Source organism: Cygnus olor, chromosome 10 (genome assembly GCF_009769625.2).
Source record: "Cygnus olor isolate bCygOlo1 chromosome 10, bCygOlo1.pri.v2, whole genome shotgun sequence".
NCBI classification, from domain to species: Eukaryota; Metazoa; Chordata; class Aves; order Anseriformes; family Anatidae; genus Cygnus; species Cygnus olor.
The window spans coordinates 4036484-4059976 of record NC_049178.1 but is presented as its reverse complement, the minus strand read 5'-3'; the positions used below and the strand labels follow the sequence as shown (position 1 = coordinate 4059976).

Here is a 23493-nt window from a genome sequence, read left to right as displayed (position 1 = left end):
TTTTCAGTTATTTTTATTGCTAATATACTTTTCCTATTAAACCTGACAATTTAAAAGCCTAAAATAATTCACCTGAAATCTGACAAATTTCTTCCTCAGCTGTAGTAATCTACATAGAAATTTAAGAGTTAGCTTCAAATTCAACTCCGGGAACACACGAGCCTAACAAAGATACCAGGGAGCTAAAAATAGCCCATAAAATAGAGTTCGTAGTTTTGTTTTAGTCACAGCTACTTGTGTTTGATGAAGGATCCATGCGCATGGATCAATGGGTCAATTCCTATTTTGGTTCCTTTGGTGTTTGTTTTTTGTGTGTGTGTGTTTTGTTTTGCAAAAATATTATCTTTGCAATGTTGTAGCTTGGTCTGGGGTGTAGAAATGAGTTCCCAAATAGTCAGGGAAGGTGCACTGGGAAGACTTGCCGTCATGGTTAGAATAGCACAGCCTAGAGGACGGGGAAGTCCTTGGCTCCCTATATACCATGTCTCCCCAGTTAGGAGAGATGTGTCTAGCTCAAAAAAGGACTATCACCTTGCAAATTTCTTAGCTCTCATGTTGCTGGAGAATATCAGCAACGTGACATGTCAAAACATAAGGCACTCAGTGTATGTTTGGGTGGAAAGCCAGTAATTCAGGAAGATACAAAACTATAATTTTGTTTTTACCTCTATTATTACATATGTGAAAATTTGGTAGAGAATTGAAATACATTTTTCCTTAGCTTTAGCTACAAACATGAACACTAGAATTAATATTGCAGTTGACTTTTGGAAACCCAGCGTGCCGTGGATCTGATGTTTAATTCAGGACAGCTCTTGTTTAATATGTTGTTTTGGAGACAGGCTTTGAGCTGTGCTCTGCATTTTGAAATGAAACCCAGGTGAGTTTTGTATGTTGTAGATGTACTGTACAGCCCTGCTTCTGAACTGTTGTTTCTTTATAACATGCTGTTCTTGAAGGTAGAGTAATATTTGACATTTAAGATTATTTGGATAGTAATTGCTATTGTTTAATTCTTATTTATATTTAAAATATTTTTCTTCATTAAGTCCAAATAATTTACCAGTATCCTGAAGTTTGTTAGGAGCTTCCTTAAGAAAATGACTTGCTGTGTATCTCTGCTCTTTAGCACTTTAAAAGTTATTTTAAACACTGCTGTGAAGGCAAAAATACTTAAACCCCCTTTTGAATTTCATTTTTTTTCCCTATAAGATGAGGAAAGTAATTTTTCTCTTGTTAAATGAGCAACCCATCTGCCTGTCAGATGCTCAACAGTTGGACCTGTGAGTGGACTGCTAATAATGGGAAGATCCTTCTGTCTTAGGGATTGTTTCCTACAAGAGTTGGTGGGATGTATGTGGAATAACCAGTTTATCATTTGTCTGTCTTTATGACTTTGAAACATGTTCAGCAGCGATTAGAGATTTCAGGTGACAAATGTTGATTATTGCGGTGATGCATTCAGTTAACAAGAGGTCAGATTAAAATGTTCTAAAAAAGGAAAATAAAGGGTTTGCTCTTGAGGTATTTGGTTTCAAGTTGCTTTTAGAGGAACGAGAAAGACCAAGTATTTGAAGTGAGGTAATTGCTTATTGACTAAAAGGTAAATCGTGTGTGTGAATGTATGTATTGCTTGGATGGTTCTCTTTCACAGAAAGATCTATTGATGAGATTGTGAATTTTTTTTTTTCTTTAACACCAAACATGCTTTAAAAAACTAAAGCATGCCACTAGACCATAGATTTCATAAATGCCTGTCTTTATCCATGCTTGTTTCCTGTATCACACTATCAATGACACATAGTAAGGAATGCTGCCACGGAACACAAAACTTGCTGTTACACAGTGGAATCAAATGCTGCATCTGATAGCATCAAAACAGATGCAACATAATTGGAATCCTTTGGAACCCCTACTCAGGTTCTGTGCTGCGGGGGATTTTTACGAAGGTGGTCCCGTGTTCCTCTGGGTGCTGCATTACACATGGTTGGAGAAGTAGCTGGTCACGTTGAGTCTCTTACTTTTGATGAGGACTGAGAGCCTTTCTTCCACTCAAAGGGATGTAAATGTGTGCAGTGAATATCTGGCAGAAGCAAAGCTCAAAATACAAGGCATTAACATTTATCATTTTAGGGCTATAGCTTCTTGTAGGCCAAATGACAGTCCTTCTTTTAAGAGGATTTATTAAGAGCTGATTAGGAAAACAAAATTATAATCTGCTATAATCTTGTTACAATATATTATAATCTGAAAACGTATTTTTCACAGAGTGAATGTATTTGAACTTTCTGTGAATGAAAAAGGCTGTCAGGCTCCTCAGCTGTGAGGTATTTCTGATCATTCTTGTTTCCCAAACCAAACCTCACTACCTTGCTTCCTGAAAGTACATTTCTCTGGAGTAGCTTTCTTTTGAGGACTTGACGTTTCCCATCCGTTACATGACTGCTGCTTCTGACTGCTTCTACAGGGAGAAAAAAAGTTGGAGAGGGGGGATTCCTGGCTTGCTTGCAGTTACAGATACAAGCTGCAAGTTAAAGCTAAATGTGCAGATCAAATGCCTTGTCTACTAAGAGAAAATTCAGGCAGAATATGCTATTATCTTTTATAAAAGGTTTTAAGGAGTTATAGTCATTCATTGTTGTGAATGACCTATTCTTGACATAGAAAGAAAAAAATCCTTTTCAAGACCTACTCCCATTTCCAATGCTGACAAAACTTGCCCATCACTGTCAGAGAGCAAAAGTGCTTCTCATCTGAATTCTATCACAATGATTAAATCTGTTCTTTTGTACTTTCAAATAGGTTGCTGACAACACTAATCAAAATATTTCTTTATAAATTGATGAGAGTCACTGGAAATTCATGAATTATGCAAATAAGCAAAAAGAACAAAAGAAAGGATATTAATCATGAAATTCAATCACACATCAAGGAATATCACCTGTAGAAATTAAAGAAATTCTGTGGCTTCTCTCACATCTCGAGTAATTTTAGCCCCCGGGGCCAAAGTACTCCTGCCATCTACTGCACCCTACAGGGCTAAGCTATTGAAGTCATTATAGTATTTATACATAGGAGGACTCTAAATTTCATCCTGTACATATTCTGCTTCTTGTATTGTTTCCAATGGCATACTTACGGTGGTTTTACCTGATTTAATTTTGCCTGCGTCAAACCAAATATCCCATTTCCTCAGAAGATTATTACATGGGCAGATAAACTCTTGTCATTTAGGAAATTCTCCTAAATTGTACTCCACCGATTTTATCAAATATTTTTTCAAATATTTTTTCCTCTGCCTGCCCTCTCATTAAGAGCCTCTCTCCTCGCTGTTTTCACTGTGCAAAATGGTACAAACTTGCTGTGTAATCCTCAGCTATTGCTTATCTTTCCACTAGGTGTCATTCAAGTTATTTTCTTTGTTAAATGTGGAGCATACACTGCCTGAATCAGCCTTTGTGTATAGTTTACCAATTCAAAATAATTATCAGATAGGCTGAAGTACTCTTTTAAAGTACTATTTTTTTCCATAACATACAGGTTTAACAGGCATACAAAATGTGTGAATTATGTAATGTGTCTAAATCAGGTAGCTAATCGCTTATTTGTGTTTTATGGAACTCCTAGGGCCATGAGCCTGTTAAAGAAAATAAATATTCATAGAGGGTACAAACTGTCCTCAAGAATATGTTGCTATCAGTTATGCTAAGTTGCAACAATGGTAGAGTGTACATGGGGAAGCTTTTAGAGAGAGAATCTCTTAAGAGCATCATTTTTAAAAGACACACCGTCAAGGCACTATTTCCCGCAACAGGATTGTGCCTTGGCAGTTCCCTGCACTCCCAGTTCAGTTAATTAGCTCTGAACATGCACCAGGGAACCCAGTAATCCTCACAGCAGTCAGTACATTCAGTGTTTCTTTCCTGTATTTCATTAACTGAGTGTAGCTGCATTGATGGGAAGTGCTGGGCTTGGTAAAATGAAGTCAGCTATGTCCCTCTCTGCCTTGCTTCCTTTGTTGAATTAAATATTTTGCTCCAATTAAAAATAATCAGTTTTCTAGCTCTTTATCCACAGACACAGCTATTGAAAATGCAATAGTGTGCTTCAGTCAAACTGTTAAAACACAAGGCTGCATTTATGGAATGTTTTATTTAGGATCAGGATTAAGCTTTCAGAGCAAATCTCACAATCTTCCCCATTTTCCAGGCATGCTTTTTAGAGGAAACCAAATTGCAATATGAACTCTGGAAACACATCTGATTTGTTCCAGGAAGTTCAGTACTGGGGACCAGTCCAAAATAACACCGCCTCTCCAGGTATGCGTGGTTGGGTGATACGAACATGGCCAGCGTGACAGCCAAAGCCCTATCCATAATTGAGCCTTGCTTGAATGCCAGGCAGTTTCCCGGTAAAAATGCAGTCAAGCCTGCTAAAGATATCAAGTGTTTTTCCCAGGTTACTGGATAGTAGCTGTGGCAAGGTTGTAAAATGTGTGAGATCAAGCAGCATGCTGAGCGCTGCAGTGCTGTCCTTGTTTAAGAAGCTTGGTAATAAACAAAATCAGTCTTCAGCCCCATTATCTAAGGTCCTGCTATTTTCTGCCTGAAGAGCTGGAAATGTTGAAGGCAGGGCATTGAACTTTATGGTCACACTGAACAGTTGTTCCTGGAAAGATCAATTAGAAATTAATTAGTGTCTGATGCAAAAGACTGTATTGGAAAAGCTCAAGTGATGACTTTCCCCTGGTAGTTCAATGTAGAGTTTAAGTCAGTTCCTAACTGATTAGATGGTTAGTTTTTGCATTGCCCTTTATAAAGCTATGATTTTATAGGTTTTTTTGAAATACGTCAGTCAATTCTGGATACATTTTCAATGATGAATTATTTTTCCAGATATGAGCAGCTAGAGTCACATTGTTCCTTCCATACTAATTTTGTATTTACACAATGTGTTGCTCAAACTTGCACATTTGCCCAATTAAGTTCTCTGTGCCATGGTGAACTGCAGAAAGTTCTGCCCAGACTTCAGATCACACTGAGAGCCACAGAAAGTCGCCACAAGTCACATTGGGTTCTGCTGACTTTGGGCTGAATTTCCACTGCAAAGCAGGTGGATTTTCAGGAACAGTATGCAAGATGACATTGTTGTCAATCCCAGTATTCCAATTCTTGCATTGCATCCCCAAAGCATGATATTTACATTTTAAAGCAATATTATATGTTGAATCTTTATTTAATTTTTTTTTAAAATGGATTTGGTGTTTTTGAGCCATTAAATGTCACACTTCCCAAGTTCCGCTCATGGACACTGAAGTTATTAGTAATAAAATCAGAGATTCACCTATTATTACCTTATGCCAAGTGTTAGTTTTGGAAGGAAATCTTTTCTATAGCGTGACCTGTGATAAAATCACAAGAGCTGAAAATGCTGCTGTGCTAATCCGATTACTTCTTATCATTGAATTCTAATATACTAACAGTTTGGAAGTCTGTTTTATCAAGCTGGCAGAAGAATTAATGATACAGCCACATATACTGGCGGAAAAATAAGCAATGTTCCTCTAAGGAAGATTGTAAATTCATTTAAAGATGCTCTCCCTTCCCACATAATCTAATTTTTTCTGTGCCCTCATTTACTCCCTCTAGCTCACAGCATCAGTGATTGTACAGTAGTGAAACTTCCTACATTTAATGAAGCTAGTTGGAGGTTATTTATAATTAATTTTCACATCAGTTTTGATGAATCTTGGTGGTTTGATATTGTCCTGCAATGACACTCATGGTGTCGTTCTCTCCCTGCCGAGAGGCACAAAACATCCAGCAGTATCTCAGCCCCTAGTAGGAAGAAACAGAACTTGGAATGAGAGAAAAGCTCTCTCCTCTTAAGTCAACAGCTCATCCTGATTACGCCTCTGAAACACATCAGTATTTGTCTCATACCTTGCCTGGCTGCTTTCTGCACACCTGGCCACAGCAGCTTTAGAACACAAGCTAAAGAACGTTGTTCAGGTTTTATGACTACAAAAAATCATTTTCTCTCATTTTTTTAATTTCTTTTTCCTAGCGAATCCAATTATTTTTCCTTTTCTTTCTCTCTGAACTCAGTGGCATTTCTGATAAATCCCTATCAATGAGACACAATGCACAGTAACGAGAACCCTTTTCCAAAATGCATGGCAAGTTAAATGTCTATATACTACCTCCAGTTTAATTGCTATTGCTAGATTGCTATGGTTCAACAGAGCTCTATTACAAATCTTAGTTTTTGCTCATTTTGCAGTTCTAGCAGTTGGGAAAAATGTATAAAAATTCCATCAACTCTTTCTTAATCTTGCTCTGAACATTAGTAGGTTGAAAAAGAGTATTTCATTTTTGTGAATAAAACTGTGCCTGAAGGGCTTAACTGGGTAGACAGAATGGAGAGAGCCTCACCTGTGGGGCTTGCGGGCACTGCCTGAGATTAGTCATACATCTGGTGTCAAAGAAAAGGTGGGAGGCAGTAATTCCACCCCTCCACAGCCAGGTGCTTGATAAAAAAACATTAGATACATAGATGGAAAAGGAAACAATGACATTGGTACTCAAGCTAGTGAATTCACACCCCAAGGCTTGGTTGTAAAAAGCAGTGCCCGTGAGAGCTCTGTAACCTAAGCATTTTCTTGAGCTTAATGGCGTGTGCCAACATCTGGCTGAAAGAGGGGTTTCTGGAAGAGAAAAAAAACCTAACTGCTAGGGCTAGAACCTAAGGCTTGAGTGGCCAGGACTTTACCATTTCTATATATGAAAGTGGTTCAGTAAATAGGTGTATTATTTTCAGTGAAAAAAATCTCTTTGAGAAAAATGTGAATTTGTTAATTTCCGGAGTTCCAGAATTCCATTTTTTTTTCCTGACTTGTCAAGTAGGGCCATCAAAACCCTATGCTTGAAAATACTTGTTCAGGAAGCTTCTTGTTTTGAGTGTGATTAATGGTGCGGATAAAAGAACGCACAGAGCAGTCAGCAATTTGACTTGGGGCAAAGTTCCCAGCGGTCTTATATTGAAGACCTGAGGAAAGAAGCACAGGCACTAATTCTCAATTCAGTGAAGACTGGGATTTTCTCAGCCTTCGGGATATTGGATATAACTAATAAACAGTGCAGGTGTCACCTAATTTGGGGGCTTCTATTATTTCTAGGGAAGTCTGTAAACTGAAATTCAGTACCTGTCTTTTCTGCTCAGAGTCAGCACGTAAAGTAGCCTCTTGAAGAGGGTGAAAATACTTGTGACTTTGAACAAATGTTCTGGAGATTCATCTTTGAGAGGTTTTAAAGGTCTCATGCGGGTGCTAGCATGATGTGAATTTTCATGAGTACAGAGCTGCTAACAGCATTTTTTTTTTACATGGACAAGCCCCAAGGGCAGGATGCTTAAAATACAATGAAAAGTCTGGGTGCTACTTCATGCAGTATAAAGATAACAGCAACATCGTTGCACGACCACTGCAGAAAATCATATGAGTGTGTAGAACTGCTGGCATGCTCTGGTTGTGGCAAAAGTTTACGTGGTCATCTCTGGCGATGTGAAAGAGGGCCCTCAGACGAATAGCTACCTCCTCGTTCTTCTCCAGAAGACAGCCATGTTGTTATAGCATGATGTTCAACACATGCCAAGAGGCAAAGAATCACTCAAACTCCACTTAAAGCCTTGAGTGTATTGCAAATATTTTGATAGTAAAGAATTTTCTCCTCATTAAAAAAACAGAATGGACATGTATCATGCAGGTCTTGTTTGCTCTTGGACCTGCTGAGAAATAGCTGACAGATTCTATGTGTGGACACACGCTGCAGTGAGTGTCTGTTTCCTTTCTATTAATTCAAAACCATCCAGTAAAGCTGAACAAGAAAAAGGCATTTTATTTCAAAATAATATCCACACACAGGAGTAGTTACAATTTACAGATCAGAGCAAGTTATCTTTACTTAATCAGGGAGAACAAGAGAGTTGAATAGCTTATATTTCTCAAGTGGTTTATTTTTCTTCTTCTACAAGCATTTCTTTCTGGCTACTCCAGGTCTTTGTTTCAGCACTTTGCTGCTACTAGAGATAGATGTATGTTCTTCACCACTTACTTTTTCCTCTTTCATCCTCCCATCTGTTCCACCCATTACAACTCCATTATTTTCAGTGCAGACATATGCAATATGCAGATTTAGCCTGCAGCCGCTTTCCTGCTGGGGAGAGGAGACATAGTTTGTATTGATTCATAACCTGGTTCGGTCCTCCTTTTTCTAGAACAGGTCTTTTGTCTTTTGTGGTTTCATTCTTTTAAGCAGTGTGTGTGTGTGTGTGTGTCTGTGTGGGTGCGTCTGTGTCTGCGAGTGTGTCTGTATAGCTGTCCAAAAACCAGCCAAGGTTTAGAGCCCTGCTAAAATTGTGTTGCTAGGATTGTATTCTAAGAGCATATCTAATGCACAATCAACAGAGATGCACTCAACATATTGCTGTACACGAATCCTAATATATCACAGCTTGAGAGTTAGTACTTTTTATGTAGTAGTTTTCCTTAAAAACTTCTGCTTGGCCAGACTGTAAGCCAAAAAAGACATCTGCTGTTATTTTCACATTAGAGTTAAGTGGGCAAAGGAAACATGCTTTCACTAACGTACCTTCAGCAGTGTGAACTATATTTGTGTTTGAGAACTTTTTGAATAGAAGCCAAGAGTTGACTCCTATCGTTGAAATCATCTGATTTTTGCCAAATTTAGCTTACCTAAACTGAGGCAGTTTACCTTGCAAAACAGGGGGAAGATAGAGGCCAAAAGATAGCTACATGGATAGCAAGGCACTGGATCTGCTGGAATCTGTACTTTATTTAGGAAAAGTTGCTCCTTGAGGCAACTGTAGAAGATATGGGTGCTAGCCTTCAGATTAGCTGATAATGGTAACAGTGATAATAAAGATTCTAAAGCTTAGGATTTACTTCAAAGAAAGAAGGCAGAAAAAAAGGACCTTCTCTGTAATGTTTTAAAGCCTGTGTGAAGAATCATTGCTCGCAGGGAATGGGTTGTTTGGCTTTGCCAGTGCTGCAATTTGAATGACCCAATAGCTGCAATGCCATGGAGAACTGGTGAAATTAAGAGCTTATGACACACTCTATTATAGGAAAATAAAATCAGATAATAGAGTCATATTGGGGTAGAATATTAAGTGAAGTTCCTGGCATAAACTACTGAGGCTAGGTAGCACAGCTCTGTGAGTAGGAGTATGTTTTGCACTAGGCTTTTGAAATAGATCTAAATCTTTTGGCTTTTGACATTTCACCCACCAGGTTGTCTCAGAATGTTAAAATAAGTGCACACAGAATATGGGTGGGAATAGGATGATCTGTCTGCAAAGCAAACTAAATAAAGTTTCCCTCACACCCTGACTTTGGTAATACCTCTGACAACAAACCAACATGAATACATTACCGATATCTTCAGCCAATAATTTGTGACAAGGTCTCAATCCCTTTTACAGTTTTAATCCATTGATGCCAATGTTGCAACTCACAAGCAACTTTACTTCAACTCTTTAAATTCTTGACAATATTGTTTGCAGGCTTGAGGTAAAAAAGATCTGTTTTTTTATTAAACCTGTGAAAAAATCCTTAGGTTGATTTTATATTAGAACTTGTTTGCTATTAATTTTATGTATCGTAGAACATCAGAAAATGTATAACTTTCTTGGATCTTAAGTACTGAAGTTTTACATTTATTAAATAGTTGACAGTGAATGTTCTTATAGGGAGACTGCATTTAAGTTATTATGACTTGTAAAAAGAAAACACCAAAAACAATAGCTTTTTTGAAGATTGTAGTATTTAATGTGTTTCTATATGTAGCTTGTCCTTGATGAGAAGGAAAATACCCAGTTGCTATCTAAATTGCATTTGCATGTGGCTAGCTATTTTTAGGAATGTTTACTGTGGCTTAACCCTGAAGCATACCAGGTAAGCAATAAGTGAGAGGAAACATAAAACCAGACTGGCATTAACTGATAGGTAAAAGTATTCAAAATATTTGAAACAGTGGAAAAGTATTTTGAAATATATGAAACAAGAATCACTGTGGAAAAAAAAAAAAAAGGAAAGAAAAAAGGAAAATGTATGGAAGAAAACATAAACCTTTTTTCAGGATGCGTGCTTGACATTGACAATTATTAGAGATTTAAAGAGCTGTTTTTATCCTGCAAAATGTGATGCACGCTCTTGAACAATGTGTTTGTGGTAGATATATAGCTTTTCCTTACATTTTGAATTACTTCTTTATGACATGTTATTAATATGATTATTATAAATAAAATACCCTTCAACATTCAGGAACACCAGTTAATATCACTGATAGTGTTCTATGAGTCAATTGAGCTCAAGTTTTTCTGAACTGAACATGGCTGAATTTTCTAAAAAAACTGTAATGCTAATGGAGGAGCTGCGTGCATGAAGTGGATGACATACAGGCCCAGAAAAGGGGCTTTTCCATTTCTCCCCTTCAGCTTTCTCAGCTCTGCCCTGAACAACCCCCCATGCTGTTGGATGAAAGGGTAATGCACTTCTCTGTACCATGCCATACCCACCCTTCCTGTTCCAGTGTCACGGAAATTGGAGGGACTGGTTGTGGGTTTTGTGACGGGGACAGCTCACTTCACATTAGGTCTTTTTTGTGCTCTTACTTTCTATTGTTCTTACCTAAGGTCTTATTTCAGACTGTGAAAGGCTGTGTGAATAGTTTTTCTTGTTCTGGGGACAGGAAGGGAAGACTGGATGTAAATTGCTTATTTCAGATTTGTTTAAGAGTTAGCTAATTCATCTCTAACAACTCTTATCCCTTACTCAAAAAGCAGATTTAAACTGGATTAACCTGAGGGGTGCATATAAAGTTGAACTGGACACCCCATTTTTCATAGCTTTCATCTAGGATGTGGGAGAACTGGGTATAATTCCTTGCTCTGCATGACATCCAATTATTTATGCAAAGTGGGGCAGCTCCAACAGGAGAGATTGAGAGAACCCAGCAGGTCAATAACACAACGGTTGGAGAATTAGTGCTGATATGGGAGACCAAAGTTAAGTCCCCACTCAATTACATTCCATCTTCTGCCTCCAGGGTGAGCACCGTATCCCCTGACTGCTGGTTATGCTGCAGAGCCCTTGACGCAACTTATATCAACAAAATACAACTCATTTAAGGTCATGCACTTTTCCTGACCAAAGTATTTCACTGGAAAGTTCCTGGTCTGTTGTTCTTGCTAGGAAAGGGAAAGCATGTCCCTGATGTCTTTATCTTGAACTGACTTTTCAAACGCAAGTATCTTTGACTGTTATGGTTACCAAGTACTGTTTTGGCATGTGGTATGAAAAGTGATATTCTCTTATTCTTGCATACCCAATATTTACTTCATTCAGAGAAATATGTGAGTATCAACTGGTAAAACACAATAAAACATGGGGATTTTACCCATGAGAAGACAATTTCCCATGTAACTTATTGTGAAGTCGGTGGGAATTTAATGGTTTGGTTTAAAATATATAATATGTGCACCTTTGAGCACTAAGATAAATGAGAGTTATTAGAAGAACCAAGCAGGGAATATAAAGCACTGACACAGGTAGCTGTCCTTGGTCACACAACATAGAAGTTGTTTATTGGGAAATATCCCTTGTCTGCCTTCTGCTTGATAAAGAACCATTTATTCTTCCAAGACAAAATCTAAGGTCAAAGGAAATAATGAATATTGGAGGACCTGGAACTGGGGAAGGATGTATTGCAGCGAGTGGCTAAGTGCTCTAGATGTAACTGAGTAGGAACTTATTACATTGTCATTGGTGATTAAACAGAGCAAATATGAGCATGAAATGCTCAAATTGTTTGAATAGCAAAATTACCTTGTGTTTAATTATGGCAGAGATGTGTGTAAACACAGCGTACTGCTTGCTAGGGATGTTGTCTTGAGTCATTATTATAACTTAATACTGTGAAAATTAAACTTGAATCTAAATGGCTTTTCTATTATGGTTCATTTTTTCTTACCATTTAAAATGTTTCCAAAGACCTTGCTGGGGGTCTGTTCAGCCCACTTGCACGGTAGCATAGTTGTAGTAGGGTCATAAAATGACATGTCAGCATTCCTGTGTCCACAGCTGCTGTGTTTTGTTTTGAAATTTTTATGTGGTATTGGCTGGGCAAGGAGAGATAGTGAAAAAATAAAAAGGGAAAATGTGACTTGCATTTTCTGTTTGTTTGTCTGACAATTTATGAGCCAGTCAAAGGCTAAACTATAGTTCCACTATCCTTCTAAGATCTCCAGCAGTTTATTTTCAGCAGAATTTCTGACCAGGTGTTCACAATGTTATCATTCAACTTCAGGTGCAGCTTTAAAACTATTTACAAAGTTTATTCATCTGTGCAGGAGTGAATTGAATCTGCAGTCTGTAACAAGGAATTTCCAAAGATTACATACAAATTGCTGGAGTAGGTTCTTTCCATTTTTAGTAGTGGCAGCATATGGGCCTAAATGCTGATTTTTGTTACTAATTCTGTTTCTACCTATAAGGCAATGTCAAATGTCTTAAAAGGTTTGAAAGCACTTTTAAAAGCCATTACTTTTTAGCTCTAAGTTCCCTTTTCCTTAAAAGTTACAAACAGAATAAACTTGGAGTTGCTGTTTTCCTGCATGAAAGAAAGAATGAAGTAAACCCAGGTTTCTGTATTGCTAAACTTTAAGTTTTAAAGGCCTCTAAATTCGAAAGCAGATTAGGTTTCTTCACAACATTGGCTCTTGCCATCACAAAATGAGATTCAATTGAAGAGTAGCAGTTAAGTGAACTTCAACTGGTATTTTGTCAAGGGTGGGATTTCTGTTAAGTGAGGGATACAGATTTCCCATGTTGGCAAAGTCAATGGCTATTCTTCCGCCATTTTGCTTTCTTATTGTATATTTTCTATAATACTCTTCATATTCAAAATGTTATCGATGAAAACCACAAACTGTAGAGACCTTCATCTCTATATATTAGAGACTCTTGGAATGACAAAATAGTTGAATCTGAGGCTGGGAATCCTCTGGAGATTGCCCAGTGCAACTGCTATGCTCGAAGCAGGGTCAGCTGGAGCAGATTGCTCCTGTCACCAGCTGGGCTTTGGATAACTCCAAGGCTGGAGACTCCACAAACGCTCTGGGCAGTGTGGGCCAGTGCTTGACCACCCTCACAGTAAAACAAACAAAAAGTCTTATGTTTAAATTGAATCTCCTGTACGTCAATTAGTGCCTGTGACCTCTTGCCGTATCAATGGGAGTAACACATCAATAAGATCCCCTCACCTGCCAGGGTGCTCTTGGCCTTCATAGAGGTTGCAAGAGATTGTCATTGAAGTCCTTCTTGATTCAAAGCACAGACCTGAATTTCAGTTCCACCCTTCCCAGAAGACTGCCCTGACTGCTGAATTGTTCAGACTGACTGCGTGGAGGTGGGTGTCATCTTGATGCAGTGTTGCAGTTTGTGTGTAGTACTTTACTGGGGCAAAACCCTGTATTTTTGTGTTTCAACTTGTTCCACTCTGATGAAAAGTCAGTCTCTCAATGGACTTTAGAATATTTAATTATTTATATTTAAATGGATTGTTCAAATATTTGATTTCTTAACCCTAGATGATTTTATAGCACAAACAAGCATGCTGTTTCCTATATTTCACATACCATTTAGTGTTCAGTAATCTATATTTAAATTTGTATTTAATTATACTGAAATATATTCTCCTTAATGATTTTTCACAGCCTTTTTCTAATACTGATCCAAGTTCTACTAACGTGCATTCAGATATATTCCTCAGAAAAGGAACAAGCAGGTTTTTATCCTAACCTATCATGAAGTTCATAGTCTAGCCTTCTAAAATATTAGAGATAACAATTAGTTCTGCATTTCTGTGCAATGCTGTGACTTTGCAGTTGTTTGAAAAGTTGTGCTTCAGCTTTTCTCAGTTCCACCTTGTCAACGTGGTTCCACATCTGCTGACTTGCCTGTACAGGACATAAAATAAAAACAAGGGATTTCTCCCTTTTCTTCTACATGTTCTTGAGAACTTTTTCTTGTACAATTCTTGTCAGCAGAATTTTCTTTTCTGTGGTCTCAGCATTGTCAAATATGTTTTATTTCAGAGTCTCAGCTATATTATTTTTCCTCTCTTCCTGTATTTTTTAATTGCTTGCTATTTCTGTCATGCTTCAACTCTCAAGAGTTTGGGGATGACTTGTACATTCAATTAAATAATAGGATAAATTCAGGTCAGTCTACCATGACTTGCAACAACTTCAGTTTATGAAATGGTGGTTGCTAGTTAAACATTTCTGCTTCATCCTTAGGAAAAAAAAAAAAGTTGGAAAAAAAGAAAACAATCAATAGCTATTATATTAATGTATTTCCTGAGAACTGACAGCTGTTGGAGTGGAGGACTGTGCCCTGCCCATAAGCTAGAAATCCTGCAGTGTAAGTTCTTGAGAGCAACCCATTGTTAAAATTATTCACCATAGAAATAAAATGTTCACATTTGTCAATATAATATGAAAACTTTGTTTATCTTTATTAATAGGTTCCATTTCCAAATTCCATCTAGCTAAAGGCACTTCCTTCACAGATCCGAACATTCTGATTCCATACTTAAAATAATCAGGTTAGAGTGTTCACTGACAGTCACTGTAAAAATTCAGTCTCTTCCTCCAGCATCAGTAAGCCTTTGGCATTCCCTGAACAGAAAAGCATCTGATATGTAATTATTTCTTATTTCTCATGTCCTGAAATATTTCTGTTTCAGGATTTGAAATGCTTCCCGTCTCCTTTCTGTCTCTACTCAGTAGATTGTTGTTCAGTTCAATGGCTCCTTAAATCTGATTTTGTGACTCAAATTATTGGTTCTGTCAGTTTTATTTATACGTAGTTCCAGCTAGATACATCAAAGCAGCTCCAGCTGTGTTTTCCTTCTTGGTAGGTTCTCTCAGCGCTAATGATTTCCTCTAAAGCATTAGTTTAACACAAGCTGTCATACAGCTTGAGTTACAAAATGGATGCATAGGATCAGGCAGTCATTTTGCTTCCTTCCCTAAAAGACTAGAAGTGTAACAGCAGACTCTGAGCCAAGACCTCCTGCATGGTATGTATGTTCCCATCTTTATACTGGAGAGAGTATGTCTTTTTATTGGTGTAATTACAGCAAAAGTTAAGCTGGTTACTGCAATCTTCATTGAAAAGGAGTGTGCTGTAATGGTGGAGTTGGTGATAAGATGTTTTCTCTGCACTGTTATGTAAAGGTGACCTAGAAATGGTTTCCATGGCAGTAGGATATGCTACGTGCTGTCGATGGCAGGGCTCGGAGGAGACCTCGGAGGGCTATTAGGTTTAAAATCTGAGCACATTCAGGAGTGTCTTTCAAATGACTCTCAAAATCGGGTGACATTTTTGGGTGGCTATCAATCCTTTGGTAGATGAGTTGGTGGTGTGTCTCAGCCCAGGGCATGACAGATATTTGTTCATAAGTCATTAGCAGCCATCCTGACTGCTTCTGTTGTCCCCAGAGCTGATCTCTGCTGGTTAGAGCTGCAGTGCTTGACAAGAAAGAGAGGAATACTGCTGCATGTGCTGGACTAGCACTGTGAATGTATAGTGAACTTTGTTCTCCAGGTTAAACACACACACACACATGCACATGCACACACAAACAGAGAGAGAGAGTCCCTCCCCTTGTTATTGTGTATTCTTTATTTTAAAAATCATGTTTTGGGGGTCTAAATTGTATGTTTAGGTCAAGTTGTCTCACCCTCCATGTATTTTCTCTTTTTTCCCCTCTTTTTTTTCTAACTTTCAGAGCTAAAAAATGTTTGATGATCTACTGAACATTAGCTTTATCAGAGTACTTTTTTCAACTTGTAGTTGCGACAAAATCACTAATAGTCAGCAAAACCAGAACTATAAAACAACAAAACTTTCTTTAAGTGCAGAAATTGTCCCCAACTATAATAGGACAGACACTGAGCTCTTATGACTTTTTTGCTTTGCAGTGAGGATGTGGGTGAAACCACTTGAATGCTGATAATTTTTCAATGTCATCCTACAGCCCTTGTTTACTCCTTGACAAAGATAAGTTAGCTCATAGTTCTTTGAGGCAGAATCATAAAGTAGTCATTTATAGTGTAATTTGTATTGTGCTCTCAAAAGTACTATTCATACAAAACCCCACAGAGAATATTATATTTGAATGTGGTTTTGAAGCCTATCCACTCTCACTTGGATAAATCTGCCTGGCATGCAGGGGTGCTGCTGCTGATCCCCCGCAATAGGTCTGTAGGGAAGATATGCCCTCAGTAGAGACATTGCTCATTGGCCTTATCTCATTAGTATGTTTCTACATGGTGTGTTAAATTAAGTGTTTCATAAGCCTGACATATGCTGAGCTCACTGAGTAAGGTGTGATCTGAGAAATTTGGTAGCCAGCTTTAGATCAATTGGTACAGGCTGTCTTTTGGTAGGAGCAGCCCTGTGGTGCTTTAAGCCTGGTTGCATACCTTGCTCTGCTTACCCTCTGCTATTTTCTCAGAAATGTCTCTATTCTCGTAGTTCCCACAGAGTGGGACTTGTATGGCTGGAACCTGTTTACAAAAGAGCCAAAAAAAGTAGAACGGAAACCTAACAGGAACTCTGAAAATACTGGCCACTTTGAAAGTAAGGTGTAATTCAGGAAATAAGGATGATTTCCAATTGAATTTCATGCTCAGAAACACACTCTATTGCTTTTTTATTATGCAGAATTACACATAGAATTAGTAATCAAATAAGGTAATGTAAATATTAAAGGATTGAGTATCTTTAAAATCCAAGACATTATAAATCTAAGAGAGACCCTTTGGCTAGTAATGCGATGTGTCACATGTGCTGGGAATGATCACTGTCATTCTCATACCTAGCAATTCTATTTTATGTTGCACTGTTTGAAAGTGTTCCCTTCTTCTTAGCAGTCCAATGAAATCAAAAAAATGAAATATAAACAGTCTTTCAGCATTGGAAATATACCATGTAGTAGATTAATGGCCTGTATCATAAAGGATAGAAAACTTAATTACTTAATTTTCGAGAAATTCAGCAAACACAGGCCAGTGCCAAGGACTTTTTTTCTTCCAAAAGTGCGTACAAATACCAGCAAACTTTTGGAGTAGCTCTGGCTAGAGACTGGAGACTGCCACACTGACTTGGTGCAGAAGTTTTGTAAATCAGTGTAACAGCTGCGACATGGCTGCCAGGTAGAGGTTCAGAGAAAATAAATTGGACAATTATTGAATAACCTTTATATATCAGGTGGAATTTCTTATAGTTAATACCTTGTATAAAGTAAAAAAAAAATAAAAAATAATAATGTGAGGAGGAAACTCTGCTTGTGCCTGGAGTGTTGCAGACCCTCAGGTTCTCTCAGGTAGAATCATGCCAAACCGTAAGTGAGAAGGGCACTGGGAGAAGACAGTAGTTTGAGAAAGGAGTCAAATCAGAAGGGTTGTTTTGTGGGAACACCGTGGAGATGGGTGGAGGAAATACCCCAGCTTTGTTCTTAGGGCCAAGTTTCATTTTCAGCATAAATTGTACCAGATATATGATGGTAGCTGCCGAGAAAGTGAGGCTGATCACAGTTTGTGGAGATCTGCTAAGGCTAACGAAGTGCAAATACGCTACGTGAGCAGAGTCGGTGAGAACTAACCCACCAGGTCTGGAGGATGTATGAGGAGGGGAGAGGGCCCGTTCTGCTGCTGTGTGAGCAGCACCTTCCCAGAGACTTGCAGGAACAAGGGTTAGGAGTGCTGAGAACACTCCTGGCAGCTCTCTGAGGGAGACTGGACACCAGTGTTAAAGTACAAAATCTGGGTGCCTGAGGGTTTACTGCTCCGCAGGTAGTGATGAAGAAGGAAAAGAAAGAAAGGCCATATGGAAATGTGACAAAGAGTAACTTTTCCTCTGGGGTGAATTACATTAGGGATTCCCATCAAATATAACTGGGAGGAAACAAACTGTCCTTTCTGTAAGAATGGAATTACCATATGCTGTTAAAAATGAAATGAAATAAAATAAAATAAAATAAAGCTAAAAAAACCCTAGAATTTGGAATGAGCATGTTGGGGAGAGAATAAGATCTCAAGCAAGGTATAAGGCCAGAGTTCAACCACAATGCCTCAAAGCCAGCATAATTAAGTTGTTTTAGCCCTTTTAACTGAAAATCAAAGTAGTGTGGTTCTCTTCTACAGACAGGACCTAAGTGAACCACACCAGAACTGTACAACAGGGCTGTGGTCTCATCTGGTAACATGTCACATGTACTCCTCCGACGTGTTTTTCCAACTGACCGAAGAAGCTCTGGGAAGGCATGCTCCGATGGGTTTTGACTTCTTACACAGTTTTAGGTGGGCAGTCACACTTGCTGTGTTTATAGCACATGCACACTCTCTGTGATCTTTTACTTTATTGATACGTCAACATGAAAGCATAGGGTCATTTCTTACCGTTTGGTAAACATACAACGAAAAAAGTGTTTGCAGAGATGTGGGGTGCTGGATTTGTAGTTATACCCTTTGAATGGAAGTCTCAGTGTGCATTGTTATCTTTTCAGTTCTTGTCATATAGGGAAATTTGTTTTACAAAATGCGTTCCCTGCAATGTGAAGTACTGGTTTGTGCAAATCTAACATCAACTTTGTGCTAGGTGAGCAATTGCACGGTATATTACTGTGAGGACTATTCAAAGGAGGAGTTTTTTATGCAGTCAACCCTGGGGGTAATGACTGCTTCTACATTATTGTTTGAAATACGGTGAAGCTATTAATGAGATTTGGTCGGGTGTTTCTGTTAGCTGTTTATTTAGGAAAAATTCCAATACTCAAAAAGGCAAGGTTTATTTATTTATTTAATAAAAAGTAGCTGAAATCCACTGTAGTCACTAGACTGAAGGAACTAGGTCTACAGAAAACAGAGGGATTTGGGTTTGCTTCCCAAGATTACTGTGCAGTCTCTTTTGAATGGGTTCCAAGTAACAGATCAAACTGTTGAAGCCTACCTGCTTTTGAGGCAGAGCTAGAAATTTCTCAATTACATTGATTTAAAGTCACTTCTTTACACAGCTTCATATTAAATATTTATCAGCCACAGCTACATTGAGGCTACAGTATAAAACAAAGGAGGTCTTTCAAAGTACAATGCCTTGCTATGCCTCTGATTTCCAGCAAGGATTTGACTGAGGGCTGCCTCTTGATCCATCCTGAAGATCCATTCTTCTCACAGAAATACTGCAAGTCTGACTTCCTTCACATTAATTGCTCTTTGAAGTTAAAATAAACATCTTTTTTTGGAAGCACCTGGATTGCTGCCACACTGAAACATTCTCTTCAGTTATGCCAAAAAAAAAAAAAAAAAAAAAAAAAAAACCAATCCAATTCAAAAGATTAATCAGGATATGCTGATGTATCAAAAATCATTCTGATATAGCCATTTTGTAAAGAAATAAAAATGTTAGTAATTTAACTAATTTAACAAGATATGATTTTTTTTTCTTATATCAGTTAAATGTTTATTTATTCACAAAAGCTTCCTTTTACCTCAGCTGTTTGCTTCTCCCTTAACAGCAGCTTAGGTTGCCAGTGACATGTTCCAGTTTCCAAATGCAGCTCAACTGTTGCTTGGGTAAGCTGGGCACTGCTCACTCAGATTATATCGCTCCTCCCCTGCTTTGTCATTAGCACGGCACTCTACTTAAATTTAGATTTCCAGAAATATATTAGAAGTAGAAACTCAGTGATGAAAAAGATCCTAAAAGTATACAGTTAGCATAGCTCTATTAAGGCATACATAAGTGTATATAATACAAGCCGCCACGTATGTGTATATCTGGAGTGGATACAGTAAATAATATTGATTTGAGTGTTGAAAGAATCCTGCAGTACATGAAGGTAGCCATAATCAGGCATGTACTTGCATTACAAACCTATTCCTGAGGTACCCCTTCTGCCAAATATACACATAGGTCATGCTTATTTAATGACTTGCTGACATTTTCTCTCTTTATACGTTCCTGGAAATGTCCAAGAGAGCTGCACAAAGGCAGATACTTGTTCTTGATTTGGGAGAAAATGAACTCGAGCAGGGAACTGTGCTCTCATTTTAACCTTTATCTGTTGCACATTTAGCGTATAGTTTTTGTAGCATAAGTCTGGTATAAAATAAGTAATAGTATCTTATGCTTAGTATTATGTTAGTATTGTATTTAGTATTAGTATATGGTCTTCTTTCTTACAGAGTGAATATTGCACTAAATCTGTCATGTCTAACTTATCTATACGAAAAATCTACATTAAAAATATATATCTATTTTTTAATCTTCTATTAAGCCAGAAAAAATCCTGGGTAAAACACTGTTGACTAGAGTTCGTTCCATTGCTTGCAAAACATCTTTTTTCCCCCTCTAAAATGAAATTAAAATATATATTATAGACTTTTGGGTTTCCAGATGCTAAGTCATGTAGTGCAATTTTGGATGGAGGCGTATACAACCTATATAATGTTTTCTGAATAAAAGGGAATAGAAATCCGCTTTCTCCCCAGATTGGATTGTGGTAAGGATCTTTGTCTAATAAGAAATCCATTTTCTTGGAACAAAATCATACATGCACAGTTCTGAATTGTCTGGTCTTATTTCATTGCTGACAAATCATTTCACATTCTTAAAAGCTCCCCAGTGCATCTTTTTAATAACATAAATCCATCTGGATGATTTCAGAACTCTGCTCTTTTAGTTTCTGTGTTTGATAGTTGAATGAAACAGTGAAAGCATTTTGGAAGCAGCCCATGTTTTTTCATTTTTGCCTCCAGGAATTATTCTGTTGATGATTAAGATGTTACGTGGCACCATGATTAGGCCCAGTGTTTTACTTTAATGCATTTGCAAGTGGGGCCCAGCTTTGCATCCAGTTGCACTGAGGGAAAGCCAGTGAGAGAAAAAAGTCATTTACTGCACATGGCGTTTGCTAATGCAGCAATGGCAGCCGTTGCAAAGTGAATTTGTCAGTCCTTCCCTGGGAGCAAGATTGCATTGTACCTTTTCCAAGAAGTGAAATGTAAATTTTAATATAAAATCCAAGCCTATCATTGGCAAAGGCTCTTGCAGATTTCTAAGGCATCTCTGTAATTGCAAATATAAAATTCAGCAGAGCAATAACAAATCTATCTTTAAATAAGATGAATAATTGAATCACATATACAGACGCACACACATACATTTTATACATGAGTCCTTAAAGCTTTCACTACCGGCATAGAGTCGTGTGTATGTTTATAATGCAGTCACTTTGTTACTCGTATGTTACAGAAGCAGTTTACTTGCCAGTAAATTCATAGGCTGCCTTTTGCTTTTGAACTATCACAAAAGCTAGAAATTGTGCCCAGGCAGTGTGTAACCAGGGCTGTAAATCTAAATGGGTCAGGTCGGTGTATTTGGGATTCTTTTTATTTGGTTAACCAGTGAAGTCCCAGGGCTGTACAAGGATGGTTAGGCTGCTGTCAGAGACGGGCATTGCTACGAAATGCTCACGTAACCTGAAAGCTTGTGCACGTCAGGGTAGACTGCTGTCAGCTGAGGAACTGGCGCTCTTCCTGGAAGCAGCATACCTTTGATAGCGTGGCTTAATTATTCTATTGCTCTTTTCTATTACTGAGCTCCTTCGAATTGGACAAGTCTTATTCATTCATCCAGTGGCTGAATGCATGAGGGCCGTCGTTCAGCCGGTTGTGCAGGTTACAGCTGGCAGCACCGCTCAGCATGAGATGACCAGTGGATTGGACAAGGACTGGCAACTCTGCGCCTTCTCCAGGGGCTGGCTTTGTAGGAGTTCACAGGCTGTCAGCTCCTGGTAGAGAGTATCTAGGACTTCAAATAGGTGGGCTTTTCCTTTTAAAAGAAAATCGCAAACGTTATAGTTTGAACAAAGACAGAAATTTGCACTTTAACAATCATAACATGAGCTCTCTTCTTCGTAGGTGCTATTGCAAGTAATTAACATAAAATACCTAAATGTTGAGAACAAATAATGAATTTATTTTCCTGTAAAAATGAGAATAGAACTGGGTGCATGTACTGTTTTCTTTACTGTTTCTTTTGCTTCATTCACTACCTATTGAGTTCTCACATACAAGTGTACCAAAGATTACTTCATATCACAACAAAAAGTTGCTAATTCAACCATTCCCTTGCTTAGTTTTGTCAAACAGGAAGAAAATGTTTGATTACAAAGACTTAAGAAAGCTGCTTACGTCACATCAAGTGCACAGCCAGCAAATTGAAAGCAGAGAAGATGAAAAGTTTATGGCAATGGTGAAGCAGAATGGTCAGGCCGTTTACAAAGCTACTTCACTATTTAACTCCTTGGTGTTGTTTTAGGAAGCTGAGATGTGTTGCGGTTACAGCAGGAGGTAATTTGTTTCAGCAGCATCACTTGGAGTCAGTGTTCCCCACAGTATAAGTAGTAGCACTGCCTGGCAATGTGTCGTGTATTCTAACAGGCTCCTTTTCTATTGTGCTTGACAAGAAAGTATCTGACCCATAGGCCAGGTATAGTTTCACTCTGTGCTGGTATCTTGGAGCCAATAAAGGTCTTTCCTTGCCTTCTTTTCCCTTGCTTTGCAGCCATGCTGGAACAGCACAGCGTAGCTTTGGGCTGCCTGTGCCCTCAATTGCTGCACGCTAATAACAACAAGGCTTTGGAACAGGAAAAAACAGAATGGTTTGAATGTTATTCTTTCTAAATCACTGTTATTAATTGTCCTGGTTTCAGTTAGGACAGAGTTAATTTTCCTCCTAGTAGCTGGCAGGGTGCTATGTTTTGGATTAGGATGAGAAGAGCGCTGATAACATGCTGATGTTTTAATTGTTGTAGAGCAGTGCTTACACCAAGCCAAGGACTTTTCAGCCTCTCTCTGTCCTGCTAGCGAGCAGGCTAGGGATGCAGCAGAAGCTGGGAGGGGACAGACCCAGGACAGCTGACCCAAACTGGCCAAAGGGGTATTCCATACCATCTGACGTCATGCTGAACAATATATAGGGGTGGCTAGCCGGGGTGGAGGGGTGGCCGGCTGCTCGGGGATAGGCTGGGCATCGGTCAACGGGTGGTGAGCAATTGCATTGTGCATCACTTATTTCGTACACATTATTACTATTAATACTATTATTATTATTATTATTGTTGTTATTCTTTTCCCTGTCTTAATAAACTGTCTTTATCTCAACTCACAGGCTTCACTTTCCCGTTTCTCTCCCCCATCCCGGAGAGGGAGGGGGGAGGGTGAGCGAACGGCTGTGTGGTGTTTGACTGCCAGCCGGGCTAAACCACAACATTAATATTCTCCAAAACCAAGCCCTCAGGCCACATCTACTCTTCTATAATCTTGTATTTGAATGTGGTC

At 38.4% G+C, this 23493-nt stretch overlaps 1 protein-coding gene and 1 long non-coding RNA gene across 4 annotated transcripts in view; one reads left to right on the top strand and one right to left on the bottom strand.

Moving 5' to 3' along the window:
* The first annotated feature begins 16044 nt into the window (after positions 1–16044).
* LOC121075624 lies at positions 16045–22845 on the top strand. The gene is made up of 3 exons (XR_005823075.1): positions 16045–16729; positions 18295–18450; positions 22290–22845. It is a non-coding gene; the product is annotated as an uncharacterized LOC121075624 (long non-coding RNA).
* Positions 18949–23493, bottom strand: part of EFCC1 (EF-hand and coiled-coil domain containing 1) — a 56158-nt gene continuing 51613 nt past the window's right edge. For all 3 annotated transcript variants that reach the window (XM_040569107.1, XM_040569110.1, XM_040569108.1), the window contains one exon: positions 18949–21982. In XM_040569107.1, coding sequence (XP_040425041.1) covers positions 21849–21982 — 134 coding nt within the window. In that variant the 3' untranslated portion in view covers positions 18949–21848. The remainder of the gene's footprint in view (positions 21983–23493) is intronic.